The 20,396-nt window shown below is 38.1% G+C and overlaps 1 protein-coding gene across 6 annotated transcripts in view; it reads left to right on the top strand.

The window, feature by feature from the left end:
• Positions 1-20,396, top strand: part of RIC-3 (RIC3 acetylcholine receptor chaperone) — a 292,250-nt gene that overhangs the window by 175,639 nt on the left and 96,215 nt on the right. For all 6 annotated transcript variants that reach the window (XM_068227672.1, XM_068227674.1, XM_068227673.1 and 3 more), the window contains 2 exons: positions 3,635-3,715; positions 6,014-6,088. In XM_068227672.1, the coding sequence (XP_068083773.1) occupies positions 3,635-3,715; positions 6,014-6,088 (156 nt within the window). The remainder of the gene's footprint in view (positions 1-3,634; positions 3,716-6,013; positions 6,089-20,396) is intronic.

A 20,396-nucleotide genomic window follows, 5' to 3' on the forward strand; every position in this document is an offset into this window, starting at 1 on the left:
TGATCTAACAGTCCTAAGTTCCAGATCTGAGATGACCAGGCTGCAGACAGCCGTGATCCATGAACACTCTTAAGTTTTCCGAGGATGGGGTCGGATAGAGGAACGTCCCAGGGCAAAAACTATGCCCTTTTACTAATCTGTTTCCTAGGAGTACCCGATGAATCGGAAAATCTCAATTCATTACACTGGCCGCAGAAAAATCTATCTGACTTGGAGCCATTTTTTTCCTCCAAGCCAGAGGAGAAACCCCCTCTTCATTGCTAATTTTGAATAAAATGAATGTAGAATTTTAAAAAAGTGAAGAGGAAGAAGCTCCTTTTAAGAAACGGCTCTTTTCAGGGTTGAATTTTGAGTTATTTAGTGAATTATGGTGCTATAATTCGGAATGTGCCTAAATTGTAATTCTAGACCAGATCCTACTACTACTAAGTGAGCTTCTGCCTTAAGAGTGCACACTGCTCATTCAAAACAGCACGTCAGGGTAGGGATTGAATAGGTGGTATACTATGATGAACCAGTGAGTTACGTACCAGCAGTACGGTATCAGAAAATGTATGAACGAGAGGTATGACATGCTAAAGAAGAAAGTTTTGTAACTCCCCAGCTATTTCCTGCCAGTATTCAGTCAGGTTGTTAGACTCGGTACGCATCAGTAATCCCATCTATCGGAGCTGAGCGGCAGCATAAGAGACAAAGAACATCACAAACAATGGTCAATGTAATGTTATTGTTGATCAATGTTATACGCTTTCAATATTGTAGGCCTTCACATTTAGTTTTCTTCCGACTCTGAAATACCACTCTTATAGTCTGTACGGTAAAAACTGAAAAAAACATAAATGGTCGGAAATTGTATTCTCTATAACTTTTGTTATGTAGTACTTTCGATAGGACCAATAACAGGTATTTAAAAATAAAACTTTAGACGCCTTCCCCTAAACTGCAATTTCATGCAGGGCGAATACAATTGTTTATAACTTAGACTGTAGTTTCTTATTCCCCCGACTCTATATACCGACTTTCATTAAATTCTGTTAACCCATGTTCTCGTGGTTCGGCGTTGATATGGACTTGGAAACAAAAACACAAATTCATGAATATCTGTTATCGAAGCCGGTACGGTAACAATGTATGACATATATGATCGGAAATTTAATTCTATATAACTTTAGTTATGTAGTATTTATCGATAGGACCACTAATAATATAAATGTTTGAGAATTAAATTTTGGGCCTTCCCCTAAACTACCATTTTATTCAGCATGAGTAAAATGACGTATAGCCTAGATTGTAGCGGCTCATCCTCCGACTTCACATACCAATTTTCATTAAATTCTCTTCAGCCGTTTTCTCGTGATGCGTGTACATACATACAGGCAGAAATTACGGAAAAGTAAAAAGTGCATTTCCTTGTTACTATGGACATGACCGATGCAGAAATTCCATTTGTTTCAAATTCTGAGCAATGTACAGACAAAACTCTTATTTTATATATATAGACTTCCCAATTTATGGGTTTCCGAACATGACAAAGTATACCATATAAACCGTGTTGAAAGAAATAATGAACATTCTCTAGCAATTGAAGGGAAGTTCAACATATAATATTTTTGTTAATATCAGTGAGGAATTCACTTCTTTTTTTGTTTCCTATATCCTAACCAATATAGGCTACATAATTTCAAACTCCCCTATGTGAGCATGTGTTTTATGTATGTACTTATATGTGGATTTTGTTTTGCTAAGTAGCCAACATGTATATTAATTTCATCTTGCATGTACATCCTGCTCTTGCATTTACTGAATTTTGTATTTATTGTAGAGGAGTGAAATAATTTCTCCCTGATAGTTAAAGAAAAGTGTGGACTTCTTTATATGCTTGGATCCAAAATTTCAGCAAGGAAGGACTAGCTGAATTTAAAGATATGTAGTGTATATATTGTAGTTTCCATTGTATTTATAATTATGTTAGAGGTTATATAACTTTCTATTAGCTGGAATACCTTTAAATAGAACTTCAAGTAAATGTGTTTGCTTTAAGAATCCATTGCACTGTAGTACAGAATATTTTAATCTGAACAATGTAATACCATCTGTCTACTATCTTAAATTGGGTTGGTAAGTTGGAATTTTTACACTTCATGTTAGTGGCCTTGAAGGATTATATTCATCCTATTGCCTAAGTAAAAACTAGGCCCATCACTCATTTTTAGTGCAAAATTCCACAGAAATGTATGTACCATTTTTATTATTTTACACAGTCAAGACATTATTATGACCACCATCAAATATCCAGAATAATTATTGTGCACAATACATTATTATGACCACCACTCAGTATCCAGAATAACTGTTGTGCACAGTATGGACAACAGCTAGATGGGCTGTGAGTGACTCGACAAGATGCTGGTAATTTGTCACAGATATCTAGAAGCGTACTGTCTGCTGTACATCCCACAGCTGCTGCAGGGTGCGTGGTGCAAAATCCATAGAACAAATACAACAACTGATTATATTCATCAGTTTAGTATAGGAGAATAGGGGTTCATCAGGAAAGGCAATCCTTTGCCAATGAGCAGAGGTCCAGTTTCAATACTATCAGGCAAATTGAAGCCTTTTCCATCAGTGCATCATTATTAGCATCTGTGCAGTGACCAACCATTTTGCTTCAGCAGGGTTCAGCGAACCATTTAGCAGGGTTCGCTGAACAATAATTTTTTACATGCCTGGTTGCCCCTAATTCATTCTGATGGTGAGCAGCTTCTCTCGATTCTTGCACACCTTTGTAGTTAGTGTCCACCTCGCACATCACTGGCAAATGTGCTCTGCAGTTCTCTGATCCATTATTCACAATGGTGCCATTTGTCCACTCACAATACACTTTCATGACAGGAGTACATGAACATTTCACAAACAGTACTGTTTCAGAAATACTGCCACTCTTGGCCCGATAGCTGGCACTAATCCTTTTTTGCAACTTGATTATTGCCACTTCCACCCTTGACAGCATGAAATGACATAAATGAGGGCAGCCTATTGCACACTTTATATACCCATCACACCAACTTGACATACTTCACAGGCTATGCACTATGAATGTCCATTGTAGGTGGTAATTATAACATTGTGGCTTGACTGTGTAAATGTTGCCCATTTTAGTAAGAGGAATTTTAAAAGCATTCTATTTGTATCCTATTCCTGGCACTGGAACAATCCTACAAAATATTTGCCAGCATCAATTTAATATCTTCCATATAAAATCTTGAGTCTTTAGTCCAAACTCAACTTGAACAAAGTCAGTAGTGTTTTCCAGATGATCTCTGACACTTATTTTTCCTGTATTTTATGTCTAATTTTGTGGTGGGAAAACTTTAGATATCTATTTCTGCAAACTTGATGTAGCTGAAATTAAAAATTGATCTCAAAACTATGGAAAATGACTCTCCCCGTAAGACTTTATCATCATTCCATAATAGTGTTAGTACAGTCTCCTATAATTCTAAAGGTTGTCTACTATTTGTTAGGAAATAGCAGTGTTCTGGACCTCGTCAATAGGAAATTATTTATCATTTATTCACAATTATTTTTCTGTACAAACTAATATTCTCATTTACTGTTATAAAATTTATTTCAGAGCGAGGATATAACAGATCAGAGACTTGAATCAAATAAAGCTGTCCAGAGAGAGAACAGTTTACCAAACATTCCTCAACAAGTGAGTATCATACAGACATTTTCTTTATTCAATATTATACTATAATTCTCAATTTTCAATAAATATGGTAGCATGAATACTGTTTTTATTTCTGTTTTAAATTTTGGAGTCTGTGTGCTGTATCAAAGAGTTTGAACAACTAATGCTAGAACTCTCTTTTTAATATGTTTATAATATTTCAAGCCAAGCCCTATAGGCATCAGCTTTATTGGTACCATATTTCCTCTTTTATTAGACCACCCTGGCATTTCAAGACTAAGATAATGGAAAAAAATAAAGCTTGCATATAAGATCCCCCAGTGTAATTCGTCAGAGAAGAACGACGATTCCACTTCGAAGTGGGTACAGGCCGTATTGCAGCTCCGATGATATCATGATAGCATGCTATCACACAAATTTTTGAATAGTTTCATCTGTCCAACCCGTGCATTGAAAACGCGCATCAAAGTCATGCTGTACGTCTGAGTTTCGTAGATAAGAAGCGTTCACCTCTGCAGCGTACTGCAGCTTTGATGATGTCTCACAAATAGGTGAACAATTTCGTGTTCGACCCGTGCATTGCAAGCATGGATCAGTCGTGCAATATGTCTGTGTTTTGTAGTTAAAAATGTCCGCTAGCATAATGGTTAGCACAATTAGCTGCTATTCTTTGGGGCCCGAGTTCGATTTCCAGTACTACCAGCAATTCACGAATGGCAGGAAGGTTGATGTGCGGTAAAATGGTACGTGCAGCTCGCCTCCATCAGGGGCATTCCTAGAAAAAGCTGTACCACCTCGGGCTGAGGGTGCGAGTTTACTTGAAATAACAAATATTCACGGTTTTTACTATTAATATAGCAAGTGAGATTATTAAGAAAGTGATCATTTAATATCTTGTAACTTAGACCAATATAGGTAATTTTTGGAGAAGTAGGTTTAAAACTTCATCAGAACAATCCAGTTTAAAGACTGTTTTACTTATCAACATGCCTAACAAATAAGGATTTTGTTTTATGTTCCACTAACTAAACGGTTTTCAGAGATGCCAAACAAATCATACTTCATGGTAATAGAAACATGGAGACAAACATATGAAATTAAACATTATAATAATAAAATGCATTACCTCCATGCCTTTAGATATCCATAAACACGACAAGCTATTCTGTTTTTATTTATTTTTGTCATGGAACTTCTGGCACTATCCGGGCACTTGATAATATACCTAACATAAACGTTGTGGTCTCTTTATCTCAGTTACAGCTGTTCAGTTAGAGCCTGATGTGATATATGTATTGAACAAACATGAAATATACTTCAAAATAAAGGTCGGTCTTTCAGCAGCCGCAGTTATCCAAAGAATGCTTCCAGTCAGTATGTATTGCATTCAGTAGTACAACTAGTAACATTTGCTAGCAATCAGCTGGTGGGTTGGTACGCTTTCTGTAGTACAGCTTTGTTCGGAAGGGCTGGCTTCTGCTACACATATGCCAACTTGGAAAATACAGAGACCCGCTCTAGAAACCATTTGCAAACAGATTCTCACTGTTTGGACTCTATAATTGGGAACGAAAGTCTTATAAAAGTTTCAAGAAGACCGGGATCTCGAATGCTCTCGATGGCACTGAAGATGACGTAGTTTGGGATGACGACAACGCCGGTCATGGGGAAGATGACAGCACAAGACGACAATAATTCAAATTTAAGTAGTGATTAGCTTTACTGTGTGATAAGCCTACTGCTCAACTGACATTCTTTATTTGCATGATATGGTAAATAAAACTGTATGTCAAACCCTTATCCACTTTCTCTGCGGGGTCGAGTATGAAGAGAGATGAATCTTCATAGCAAGCTTTTACGACCAGATGACCTTCCTGATGTCAACTTAATCAGAGGAACTAATGAGCTGAAACAAATGACGTAACTAAAACTGATTATATTTACCATATATGTAGGCCTAAAAGTTTGGTGTTCACCTTTTATTGTTTTATTTATTTTTTAAATTTATAAATACTGCCTTTCAATGAAGATAGCCAGTAAGACTCGGAATACAATCATGAATTGGTTAAAGAATAGTCTAGAGTACATGCATGTACAATTTTTAGTTCTTCATACCCAAAAATCACTGCATGAAATGGGAGGCTATTGCATATTGGACCCCTCCCCCTCTTACTTTCTCCGGCTATAAAAGCGGGGGGAAAGTTGATCTAATACGCGAGGAAATATGGTATTAGGTCCTTCCTTATTGCAGTGAGAATTCACTAATTATTCATTCTGTTAATCTCTTGCTTTGTTAATTGAAATGTGTTTTTCATTCAGAGTGAAGAAGACATCAAGAAGGTAGTAGAAACTTCAAGTTCATCTGAAACTGAGTTGCAGATGGAAGCTGAAAAGGTATGATCAGGAAAATCACTATCAGTGGCGTAGATAGACTTTTCCTTGGGGGGGGGATATGGATATTGTGTGTATGTATGTTCAGTCGTCAACCCGAACACTGATTGGACCCTCAACAGCTTCACCACCAGCTGTCATAGATGGCTTGGAGAGCATTGAAGGGCCGTACTACACAAACGAGCGAGGTAATTTTCTGTTGCTTTCCTCACAGAGCCAGAAGTTGCTATTACATATATGTCTGCAGAGCCCACGGAAATGCATACACTAACCAACACTATGAGCAACATTTTCACACCATTCATAGCACGGACTAACTGGATAAGGAATGGCATTAGAAGCATCGCTCGTACCTCAGTCACTTTCACATTGTCAAAGCCAAGGATGAGACTGAGACAGACAGATCACTGAAAGTAACAAAATTGCTCTAGCCCCTACTAGAAGACATAGTGCACTGTAAACAGTAAGTCTCGCCAGCAAAGGCAAATATGAATAGTAATGATAATGCCGAGCTCGATAGTTGCAGTCACATAAGTGCGGCCAGTATCCAGTATTCGAGAGTAGTGGGTTCGAACCCCACTGTCGGCAGCCCTGAAGATGGTTTTCTGTGGTTTCCGATTTTCATACCGGCTGTACATTAATTAACGCCACGGCTGCTTCATTCACACTCCTAGCCCCTTCTGTCTTATCATCGCTGTAAGACCTGTGTAAGTGTAACGTAAAGCAACTTGTAAAAAGAAAACTCATTTTAAATGCGCAGTGGTCCATTTAAATGCAATTTAATGGGTAGGGATGAAAAATGAAAATCCACAGCCTGTTTCCAGTTTCAAATGGTTCAAGAATGGAATTATTGAAGCCCCCATCTAGCGACAAGGATAGGAACTGTGCTGGCTGCTGAAGCCTGTCGCACTCCTCTGGGGAAATTATAAACTCTTTTGCTGCGCTATTTTGAAATAGAACACTTACAGAAAAGTGTAATTTTTTTCATATTTTCCAAATGAACTGAAATTGTATATTTAAAGGAGAGTGACATATAAAAAACCATTGCACCATTTTTAACTCAACTTAGGCAGTTTAGCAGTGACATTTGATCTTTAAACACACATTACTGTGATGCATCTCCGAACTTGGAACTGGACACATTGCAGACTGTCCTGGGCTATTCTTACAAAAAAAAATCCTGTCTGTTTTCTCTTGCACAGTCCCTTTCCTTTCTTTGAACATTTTGCTGGTAATATGGAACAAACGACACAATTAGGTTTGTGACTCTTGTTCTGGTGCTCCAAAAGAAAGTGTCTCTCCGTCAGGCGCACTTGAGGTATGTAATCAGAAAGTCTTCCTTGTTTCACCGGCGAACTGCGCTGATACTCTCGTAGAAGTCCCATTATGACAGAATTTCTGAAGTCAGGAGTATTAATTGCCCTTTTTTTTTAAAGCTTATTGTACGATATTCTTCCATTCATTAGTGCAGTTTCAATGCCATCACTAATATCCCGCCAGTCCGATACTAAACGAAGATCTTCCTCGTTGGCACTCTCTTCCGAACAATCACTATGCACTTCATCACTTGTTTCGTTGTCCAAATTTACTGAACAGTCTGAATCAGAATCGGCCACTAAAAGATTGAAGATTGCTTCACTGTCATTCCTAATGTTACGCGCGTTCATAGCTGCTGCGTGAAGCCTCAGCCAGACAGCTGACAGGAATGTTGGCGGGCGGGCGGGCGGGCGGGCGGGCGGGCGGCCGGGCGGGCGGGCGGGCGAAAGATAACAAACATAGGTCCAGTATATGCAGCAGCATTTTCAAACAATGCTTAGTACATAGTCAATACATGACTATAGATGTTTGTGTTATTAAATGCACCTTTATTAAAGAAGCGCGCAGAAAATATAGCAGGAAATTACCAAGTCGACAAAAGTTGATTACCGCAGCGAATGCTATAGGGAAGCAAGTCGTCAAAAGTCGACTTCCCCAGCGAGAGAGTTAATGACTGACAGATGAAATTAAATGGTATTGAGAGTGTTGCTGGAATTAAATGTGACAAGAAAAACTGGCCTACCTGGAGAAAATCTTGTTTTGCCTCCACTTTGTCCAGCACAAATCTCCCATGAAGTGACCGGGATTTCAACCATGGAACTCAGCAGTAAGAATCCAGTGCACTACCGCCTGAGCCACAGAGGTTCATAGTGGGGGACATACGAATAGTAATAACAATACAATACAAATGATAAAACACATTTAAATGAATATTTTTGAAAATTTTATTATGTGTTATTCATTTATAATAAGGAGTAGAGGTGCCTCGTCTGGATGGGGGATATATCCCCCTCATCTATGCCACTGGTGGTGGTGATGATGGTTGTCAGTGCCATACGAAATAGCACAAACTACTGGAAAGCATCGTGTTTTGCAATGACCTCGCTTTCTCATAAGAAACTATGACTGTTGTAACGCTTATAGGTCTAAATCAAATAACACTGTTGCTCTATTCATGAAAGTATACTTCAAATCATAAGAAGATGTATCTCTGTCATACCTGCCAACCCTTCCGATTTACCCGGAAACTTTCCGGTTTTTAACTCGTCTTCCGATTTTCCGATTTATTTTTACTTCTTCCGATTTTTGACTAATATAACCTCTAGTAGCGCCAATACTCTTCCCCTTCGATGAAGGATAAATTCTTACGTACTTGTGTAATTTACGAAACCTTATTTTCAAGCGTATTTATTTGTTGCTTTATTTCGTGAGTGTTCCGTCCGTCGCCTCCGTGTATCGTGTTTCCCGCACACCACAACAGCGTGCGCGCTTTATGCAGCTGGGGATTCGGGGCGACAATCGTCCCGCAAGCAAGAGGCCAGCGCGCGCTAGCGACTCAGTTAATCGGGACGAAAGAACGAGTTTATTGTGCTGTTCGCGCGCTGTTGACATTTTTTCTGTGCACAGTTTCGTCGGAGTGGTAGGCCACGTGTTTTTCCCCCTCTCTGTCAAAGTCGTTTGTTAATAATGTATGGGACATATTGAATTGTTTTGCATGTGGTAGTTTCGCGTATTTACAGTAAGTGCATAATTTTAATTAATTTAATGTTTTTAAGGGGGTTATTGTCGGTGACAGTTTCTGGCATTTTCTTTTCTTGTTATGGCCAAGAAATATAACAAACGTTATCTCCAAGTGTTCAGAGATACCTATAAATTTCCGTTTATTTTACCGTCTAAGGGAAACTACCGTATTTTTCGCGTAATTAACGCCCTTGCATAACTTACGCATCCCAATAATTTTGGGTCCAAAGTGGAGAAAAAGAAATGTTCACGTATTTGACACACCCACAACTTCGAACATCCATCACTCAGCTCCGGATGCGTTTCGAAATAAAGATGCCAACTACTCAAGTAGCAGGCTTCCTATCGCGAAGCAGGCATTCCACACATAACTTGCTGTTATTAGCCGTCAGGAAATCCCACTGCACTAGTTTTACGAGTGTTTCGGGTACGGGACCTTCTGTGATCTCAAAATTGTTTGTCAGTACACAGTATTCCAGTAATACTGCATCATACAAACTCGCGGTGATCATTTATGTCGAAACATACGGGAATAGAGCAGCAGGCAGCAAGTATTCAGTGTCCAAATGAAACGTACGCTACCGCGGTAACAGAAGTTCACTTCAAGCGGCCAACAAGTCTCCCAAAGCATTTCGCGGACCAAAAAGCGGCAAGTTTCTGCAAGCAGAGGATTATCTGCTTAAATATATGATTTTGTTGGGCAATGTTGGATAAGCCGTTTTTCACGAAATGCTGTATTTTAAAGAATGAGAAATAGCCGCGGCACATGGAATCAGTGTCTCGGTTTTGAAGGTTAGCCGAGGCTTGATTAATTTTCTGAAGAGAAATGAACTTTCTCTTCGACGAAGAACAACATTATGCCAAAAAATGATGAATGGTTTCAACCATTGTCATCGCTTTGTGATTGAGAAGCGTGAAATGAAGGAATATTTGATCTCCCTTTATAGGAACCGCACGTCAGACGCCAATCAGTTTCCGTACGCCACAAAGTCGAAGAATCGATGAGAAAGGAACATATAGTGTTATCGTGCGCGCTATCGAAAGCCAAAAACAACGATGTACTGCAATGCTTGCTGATGGCAGAAAGGTTACACTTTACATTGCTCTAAAACGAAAAACAATGCCTAAAGCAAAATTTCCGCGAGTGATCCACGTTCGTATTCAACAGAAAGGATGGATGGACACTTCACTCCTACAAGATTAGATACGAACGGTTTGGGGTAATGTAGCAGGGTCCCTTCTTCGATGCCCGGCCCTTCTCGTGTTGGATAGTTTTTTTTTTTTTTTTTTTTTTTTCGGTATGCCATTCAGGTCGTATTTTCAGCTCGTAATGAGAAGAATATTTTCTAGTGTCGGTACTTGAAACCCACGTGTCTAACTTACCTGATGTACCCTATTTGACTTTTCAGAAAAAATCTCACGCCGGAATTTTACGCTGTATGACGATAATCGCAAATGAGTTGAACCAATTGTCTTTATATTATATTTGATGTATCTTTTAAACATAAATGAATTATAAATAATTTGTAAAGATCTGAATTCCGTGAATAATTTACGCATCCGCAGTTTTCGCCTGTATTTTTCGTCAAAAAAGGGCGTTAAATACGCGAGAAAATATGGTATTATGGATTTTGTTGTGTGTGTCGGTGTGACATAAATATTATTATTCGCATGCAAGTGTCATAAATGAGAGTGATTAGGTACATTTTCTTGTAACCATTTTTATGTTTTCTTAGTTTAAGATTTTAAATTTAATGATCAATTTGCATTGTAACTGTAGGTATGTATGCCTTTTATCCTGAGCTATTTTCACGTAGACTGTGGTGAAATATGCGTGATGAAATCCAAGAATTAAAAAATCTTCCTATTTTTGGGTTCTAAAAGTTGGCAGGTATGCTCTGTGTACCACAATGTATCAAGTGGCAGTAGACTTCAGTTCAGTGTGCATTCAAAACATATGCTCTGTTGTAGCAGCACTGATGATGACAGAGCCATGAAGAAATTGAGTTCTTTTCTGCACTATTAGAACAGTCATGGTTTCTTCTGTGAAACCAAAGCAAGATTGTCTCATTTTACTTGGTAAGAAATCCAAGAGACTTATCTTCTGGATCATAAAATTATTTATCAGGTCAATATAACAAACACTCAAATATTTAACCAACTAAAAATTTGTTAAGCATACTTCGTCTGATGGGCAGTCCAGAAATTTGAAAAATACAAAGTGAATAAGTCCAAGTTATATACCAAGCTCACTACAGTCATTATTTTTATCCATACAAACACACTGGGAAACAAGATGCTCCTTGTGTTAATATTCATAATTAAGTTATGGATTATCTCTTACAATCTTCATCACTTGGTATGACTAATTGCATTTTTGTGATGACGATCTCCATGTGTCCATGAACTTAATTTCTTTAGTTTCTAATTCTGAAGCAAAATTAATGTGACAGATCGTGACTGGCATTGTAAGAAATATACCGTTTCCCCTATAACCAAGGTGAGGAGCCAGTAGCATGTCATATATTCTACAGGTATATTTACGTAATGAGTCACACTGAGACATGAAATATGTAGAATCTTTCATTTTCATTCAAGAGGACAAACCAAGAAGCAGAGTTCCTATCTGTTCCATATCAAAATAGGGTCTGCCACAAGACAGAGAAAACCATGGTAAAACATGTAATGTTACCAAGTGGTATAGAAATCAACCATTACAGCAGTCCAAAACACTTCAAAACGCTGCCCATTTCTCATGTTTTTGCCCTTTAAGGGTTCAGTTTTTCAAAGAGGTTTCTTAATTGTTATATTAATGACTTATGAGGAACCTCCATGCCAAATTTTGCTCTCAATGGTTTGGTCATTCCTGAGATCAAGAAGCGAATATTTAAGAATAGCTTAATTATTATATTTAATTGGACCGCCTTTTCAGTACATATAATTTATTACATCTGGTACATGTTTCTTCCCCTAATGGACATCATCAGCTAGAATAAATTACAACAGTATGTCAGAATACAAAAATAACATTACTAGATTGGAAACATAAACTCTTTTATATGCAAGGACGTTTAAAATAAATTATTAGCAAAACTTCGTTAAAGTTGCAAGTCATATAGTCATTAAAATTGGTTGAATTGTTCATTTAACTCTTGATGATAAAGTTTGTGGGAACTAACAGTTATATTCATAAGATCATAAATGATCATTGTTGTGAATAAAAACCGTTGATTGCTCAATCAATTTTATTGACTATATGACTTGCAACAAAGTTTTGCTAATACATTATTTTAAATGTCCTTGCATATGAAAGTGTTTTTCATTTATCTTTCCAATGTAGTAACATAATTTTTGTATTCTGATATTGTTGTAATTTATTCTAGGTGTTGATGTCCCTTAGGGGAAGATACATGTACTAGATGTAATAAATCATTTATGTAATGAATAGGCAGACCACTTAAATATAATATTTAAGCTAATCTTAAATATTCGCTACTTGATTTTATAGTCAAATACGGATTCTTATCTAAAATGAAGCTGTTTAAAGCTTGTTTTAACGTAACATTCCTGAGGTGTCACAATGAGCAAGTCGTGTTTTGCATTTATTTATTTGCATTTATACTGTATGGTATATAGTGATCATATATCTTCTATGAAAGTCCTCAATGGCAGACCAGGCACAAGGACAACTGAAGCTTCTGTGGTGGCTGGAAAGGCAGATGAAGGCTGCATCAGTTTCAGAACCTTAAGTTGTTGGAACTCTTATGCCACTTGGTTCAGAGTATGTCAAGGAACGTATGATTGTTGATATACAGCAGCATTCTCGTGCTGTAAGATATCATGCACAGGCATCTTCTGCAGAAGTAAGTTAAGATGAACATAGCATCACAAGTCTTGCGGCGATCGGGGCCAGAAGGAGGATTACATATGTACCACCACTGTATAGGTGGTCTGAGTTAACCACGGTAATGACAATGCTGAAAAAGAATTTGTTTGAATGCATTGCTTGATTTTGTAGATAAGGGATTCTCCTTTGAAGGGGGAGTGAGTGAGCCAGCACGTTCAGTCTAGGCCATGATGCAACGCATTTAAGAAAGAAACTAGCAGTTTCCCGCTGGCTCCGCCCGCAGTGTACAAAGTATGGTGTTGTTCGTTACTATCCTCACGGATGTATTTGCAAAGTTTCGATTTAATGAAATAAAAGCACATGATCTGCTGTGGTAATAGAATGTAATATGTCAGCAAAACACTTGAAAATACATCACACAAAGAAATTGAATTAAATGTTCCTTGGAACTACGTGCCGAACTGTTGAATGAAAAGTCCCTCAAAGATCTTCGTCATGGAGACAAATGTACTCATAACTTTTCTCAGAATCTACCAGTTTAAGTAGTTATTACCTCAAAAAAAAGCACTTGATCCACTAAGTGTTTTTAGACCAAAACAAATTGCATACCTCAATTAGAATGAAAGATATGATTGCTTCAATGAGAAAAAAATGTTAAAGAAATGAGACGTCAAATTGAATGTGCACTCATAACTTTCCTTAGAATCAACCAATTTGAATAGTTAAGAACTGAAATGAAAGAGTTTAAAAAGTCAAATAATTTGAGGAAGGCAGAAGTTAAGTAATTTATAGTACCTGATGACAAATCTGTGTATGAATACCTTTCAGTTAAAAGAAAAATGAAGGAAATCGACCGGATAGAATGGCCGGACTGACTGACTTTAGTTTTCTTAAATTTTTTTAATATATAAATTCATTCACATCAAGTTTTCATTGATGTATACGGTATATGTATTGAATTGAAAAATTATGATAAGGATAACATTTTATGTATGTATAGCAGATTATTGAAAATATGAGTTAATGGTAAATTAACTATGATACAGGGAATACCACTTCTATTTATTATTGTAATGGATGTAGTAATGAAATCTATTAAAAGGAAGGAACATGGAGATATCAAAGCCTTCACATTTGCAGATGATGTTGCGATCTGGAGTGACTCAGAAGAGGAATTGGGAGAGAGAATACAAAGCTGGAATGAGGAGTTTAAGAAATATGGTTTAAACATGAGCAAGACCAAGACGGTGGTGATGAAAGTGTATGGGGAAGGAGCAGAACCAATAGTCATGTTAAATGAAGCTCAACTGGACAGCGTTCCAGTTTTCAAATACTTGGGTAGCGTTATATCAAATGACAACCTAGCAAAACATGAGGTGAACAATCGAATCAATAAGGCAACACAATTCTACCACCAGGTAAGACACCTGCTGTGGGATGAGCAAATACCCATGAAAACAAAAATAACATTGTACAAGTCCTATTATACACCAATTCTTACATACAGTCTCGAAACCACAACGCTGACCAATAGAGATAATTCCAAACTTCAGGCAGCTGAAATGAAATTCCTACGCACTATGATCCAGAAAACCAGGAAAGACAAGATTAGGAATGAGAAAATTAGAGAAGAAGTAGGAATAGACAATTCTCTCCTAAATAACATTCAGATATCAAGACTGAAGTGGTTTGGTCACATGAAGAGGATGCCAGTAAACAGAACTGCAAGGAAGGAATTTGACAGAAAAGTAGAAGGAAGACGACCCGTGGGAAGGCCACGAAGGAAATGGATAGATTTAGTTAAGAGCGATGTAATGCTGAGAGGTCATGATTGGGACAAGTTGGTGGAGGAAGAATGGTACAAGGACAGGATGAGATGGAGGAGGCTCATATACCACACCCGGGAAACTGGAGATGGTTTAGGATGATGATGATGACAGGGAATACCGGGCAAGTTGGCCGTGCGCGTAGAGGCGCGCGGCTGTGAGCTTGCATCCGGGAGATAGTAGGTTCGAATCCCACTATCGGCAGCCCTGAAGATGGTTTTCCGTGGTTTCCCATTTTCACACCAGGCAAATGCTGGGGCTGTACCTTAATTAAGGCCACGGCCGCTTCCTTCCAACTCCTAGGCCTTTCCTATCCCATCGTCGCCATAAGACCTATCTGTGTCGGTGCGACGTAAAGCCCCTAGCAAAAAAAAAAAATACAGGGAATTGAATTCAGTGACGATGAGCGAGTTATATTTTGAGGTGATAACAAAATAATTTGTACAATATTGTTACATGCCAGTCCTGTGGTAGCCCATTTTGGTACTTCCTGGAAGAGAGTAGTGAGTCAGACAACCGGGAAGCTGCCAGCCGACCTGGAGGGCATGGCTGACCTTTCTGTGTATTGTTCTCTTCACAACTAAGGTTATGTTGCATAAATACATAGACTAGCAATAAAAAACAAATAAATATTGGAAGGTGGGGTTCTCTATTCAACCTAACCTTAGTAGAGTTGATGCCAATACAGGACAAAAATGAGATTTATAAGTTCTCTTCATCTGGTTTCCCTGTGCGTTTCTATGAGGTGCAAGGAGAATGTTCTATCTCTGATGATGATGCATGTTGTTTAAAGGGGCCTAACATCTAGGTCATCAGCCCTGTTCAATCTCTAGCCATATCGAGAATATTTCAGAACTCATCAGCCAAGCTAAAAAGAAAAAGGGGAAAAAAAAAAAAGAGAGAGAGCTAGTAGTGAACTGTCAGTCAGTGTTGCAGTTCAAGTGGACTGTGTATTGGGAGTTCGGTAGCTAGGCTGAGGGCGACAGTGGTGTTGGCTGTCACTAGTGTCCCACTGGGTTCTGAATTAGGAGGAGTTGTTGCTTCTGGGTGCCAACTGAGTAGCTGGACTGAAGACAACTGTTGGCTGCCGTCATTGTTGCACCGGAGTCAAGAGTATCATACAGTAGGGAATGGAAGACTGTCTACTGCCTTCGAGTACTCTCTCTCTCTCTTTTTTTTTTTTTTCCCCCGTGGACTGAGAACTGTCGTAGAATCAGCAGTTGGAGCAGCTATCATGAGTGTAATTAGAACAGTGTTAATGGTCGTTGTTGTGAGGAGTATTGTCCTGCTGTTTAACACTGTTGAGCTGTTGCTGTTTAGTTGTTAACTATTCGACTGTGTGAATTACTGGACTCTCTATGGAGTCGAACGAAGGAACAGTCATCTGATGTGAGGCCAGTAGTCCGTATTCAAATCTAGCAGTCTGCATCGCAGCTCCTGCATGGGGTGACTGACTTGTGAGTGCAAGTGAAAGACCTGCCAATCAGGATTATCATCTCCCAGGTAATACCAACAAGCCAGATGCCCTACTTTGTGAAGGTGACAAAGACTTCTAAACAGACAGCAATGAGTGAGTGTGGTCATTCATGGTTGAACAGAAGGGAGTGTAGGAGAGCCTGAAATAAATTAGTGATAAAAAATGGTGTTTTATCATAACAATATGAAGTCAGTGAGTCGAAAGTAGTGATCTGACAAACAATCAGTCACTGCCAATAAAGGCTACCATTGGCTTTTTAGTACATTATTTGACGTATGCATGTAAGTGTTCATTTAGGAAGCCATGAAAAAAATGTTATCCTCCAATTATTTATTTCTCTGGAAAATTAAACTATCAATGATGACATCTTAATATTCACAACTACGAAGAATAAATGCTTGATCAGAAGCAGGCAGTGGATTTTAGGTAGACCCCAGTGTGTCGCTAGCGACAGCCAATACCACTGTCGCCCTCAGCCCAGCTACCAAACTCCAACACACTGGATATAACTTTTACTCCAACACTGACTGTTCACTGCTAGCTTTCTTCTTCCAGCTGGGGTGATGAGTTCTGAAATATTCTCGATGTGGCTTGAGATAGAACATTCTCATTGCACTTCGCAGAAATGCATGGGGAAACCAGACGAAGAGAACAGAACACAGAAAGGCCAGCCATGCCCTCCAGGCCGGCTGGCAGCTCCCCGGTTGTCTGATTCACTAGTCCCTTCCAGGAAGTACCGAAAGGGACTACGACAGGGCTAGCATGTAACAATGTTATACAAATTTTTAATTTTGAAATCATTTCTTAGCAGACGAAGTAGGGGTCCCATACTACGAAAAACATAAAATTGAGCAATTTCCTCAATTTTGCTGAAAGTTGAAGGGCTAAAGGACCCAGAAAGGTTTCAAATTGAAAGTCTTGAGTAGCTTTATGTAACAGACTCGTCACTTCACCGGCATCTACTGCGATGAAATTCGCCATGCACATAACCTTTTTTCTAGTACTGATATGGACTCACCCTCATCTTGATATACACCGTACTTCACTCTCCTACTGGGACTTAAATACTTCATTGAATATTTATTTGGACATCACATACTTTGCATGAACTGCGCTCTATCCATCTCTACTATCTGCTATCAACTGACTACCTTCTTGCCTGCTGACGTCATACGATGTTATTTGGTTTGTTGCGCATGCTCCCGTAACATCTGGAATCTACCAGACGTATTTCTCCTCATTATTTCCCGTCTACTCTACCGTATAAAAACCTGGCCTTTCTCTGGATATTTTGAGATGGACTTCAACCTGTGTGGAGGGTGGAACATCATACGTCGTCTCCGTCCTAAGGGACTTGTGGCCATGAGTGTCTTTTCTGTGGCAGTACTACGAATTTCAAGATGAGGTATGACAAACAATTTAATTTATTTTCTGTAAAATTTTGAGTTTCACCAGGAACAATTTTCCTTTGAAATTTTGATAAGGAGCATGGCATTTCCAGGCCAAGATTCTACTCACTTTTTAACTATTTAAAGTTTCTGTTGGAGAACGTAGTTACAACTCTCTTTTGAGCTGTGCATGTGCTGTATTTGGAATTCCGCCAGGCCTCCACACGCTCATATGTAAACAGTGCTTCGTCATTCGTGTTTGCAGTTGGTTAGCTTTGAATGTGACTGTCTTCGAACAGCTTTATTTGAATAATATTGTTATTTCAGCATAATAATTTTACGTGGTGTCAATTCGTGTGCTAACTAATGGTAACTAATGCAGTTCTGATTTGTATATTTGGACTTTATTTCAAAGTTTGTTGCTGTTGTATCCTGAACTTGTAATTGTATATATTTTTTTTTATATACTCTTGGTTTCTCAACAGATAGGCGTATTTTTCCTTTTCCTGCTTCTTCCTTTCCGTTCCTGCTTGGTTCTTCCTCATTTGGTCTCTTTCTTTTTGCTAGATGTTATATTGTATATAAATCCGAAATTTAGTATTACTGATTGGGAAAGTACCGCATTTGTATATTCTTCTTTTCGAGAAAATTTGTAAGAGGTTTGGTTTGTTTATTTCAATATATCTGTCTCCAAAGTTTATTATGCTTTCTTATCTATTCTTCACCCGTCATGTTCCTAATTTCACTTGACACTCCCGTTTTTTCTAAGGCTCTTACGCATGGTTTCCACTGCGCTATTTGCTACTTCGTCGTGCATGCAATTATCTTGATAGTAGGAACTCATTATTACCACGGCCTCTATTTTCAATTTGGCATAACTGGATGGCGTGAATACTTTAACCTACCGACTTGGAAACTACTCGGTGTTGTCGATATATATATTGGGATCCTGCCTTGGCACAATTATTATTACTTTTTTGTATGTATGTATGTATGTATGTATGTATGTATGTATACCCCACTGGGTTACATTTATCAGACTAGGAAAAAAAAATCAGGAATCACTTCTGACCTAAATACAGTTCCAGAAAAACAGCTTATAATTGCTTGTTTCTTTACTTGTTTTCTTTTTTTATTCAAATCCTAGCCAAATTAACTTATTCACAAAATTATTTCTGTAATGTATTCCTTGGTTCATTACCCTCAGGCCTTTTTTCTTTTTTATGTCCACACCGAATGTAGTTACAAGGGCTTAAGTGAAACTCTCCATTGACTCTTATTGGTGCTCATAGTGGTGCTTAACTGAAATGATGCACTGACTCACATTAACGCTTATAGTGGTAGAAAAAGGCAAACTGCTAATCTAATCGACCGGATAATGATGATTAAGAAAAGGATTGTAATTTTTAGGAATAAATAAAGAATATGTTCTCATACTTTATTATATTTACCTAAAATTCTTTGCTCATATTCCTAGGATGTTTTCAACATTGAGTTGCTTGCCTGAAGGGCTAGAACTGTGGATTTGTCATCACCTCAGAATATATCACTCATCACCAAATTCACTTCCTGTATCATAGTTAATTTATGCAAATATTTGAAAATTAAATACATATTTTCAATAATCTGCTGTACATACATAAAATGTTATCCTTATTGTAATTTTTAAATTCAATTCATATACTTTACATATTTATGAAAACTCAATGTGAAAGAATTTCTTTCTTTCTTAAATGTGTTTCATTGTGGCCTTGACCTAACGGGCTGGCTCACTCGCTCCCCCTTCGAAGGAGGATCCCTTATCTACAAAATCAAGCAATGCATTCAACCCAAATTTTTTTCAGCATTGTCATTACCTTGGTTAACTCAGACCACTTATACAGTGGTGGTACATATGTGAAGTGATGGGTCGTATAATGTTGAAAGTCAAGGGAAGTGTTCGTTCTTGTTTGCAGCAATATATTGCTGAATTCTGATGGAATTTTTAGAGTCGAGGAAAAATTCTACTCTTTCAAAAACGTGGGAGGTTTATAGATGCAGATCAGTGCAACCGCTTTAAAAAAAAAAATTTGCGAAACATCTACCCCTTCTCAATTCCCATTTTCTGAATATTATGCAAATTTACGCAAAGCTTTTCTTGCATCTGACCTTCCCTTATATCATTTGAAAAACCTGGGGCTTATAACATTTTCTATAAAATACATTTTGACTCACCAGAAGAATAAACATTACAAAAGTGTGTGTCCCTGCATGTTATGAAGAAACACTTGGAAAGATCAGACTGGAACGTGAAAATTTTAAAAAATGGTAAGTATGGATGGGCAGATCACTGGACTTCAGTGGTAGACAAGTGGGAAATGTTTTGGAGGGTGTGCTTGGAAAATAATTAATAGTTTCCAAATGGTATTTTCTGTTAGCTTATAAAGAAACGTCGGCCCCGAATCATGTAAGATTCCTGCCAAATATTCTGGTTTTTCCGTAAAATGTTCGGATTTTGAGTGCGTTTTACAGTTGTACGGATGAACAACATTGTACGGATTATGAATATCCGTGCTTGTTTTCGTGTTCTGCGGTCAAATCGGATTTGTTTGGCTTTCGATAGTAGCTGGTAATACGAGATGCAGTTTTTGAAATTCAACCGGTAAATGTATTGATAATAACATTATCAATTATCTCTGTACTTTTGTCACCTGTTCGCCCTCGACTGCTACTTCAT

The sequence above is a fragment of the Anabrus simplex genome, chromosome 5, assembly GCF_040414725.1.
Source record: "Anabrus simplex isolate iqAnaSimp1 chromosome 5, ASM4041472v1, whole genome shotgun sequence".
Classification (NCBI taxonomy): domain Eukaryota; kingdom Metazoa; phylum Arthropoda; class Insecta; order Orthoptera; family Tettigoniidae; genus Anabrus; species Anabrus simplex.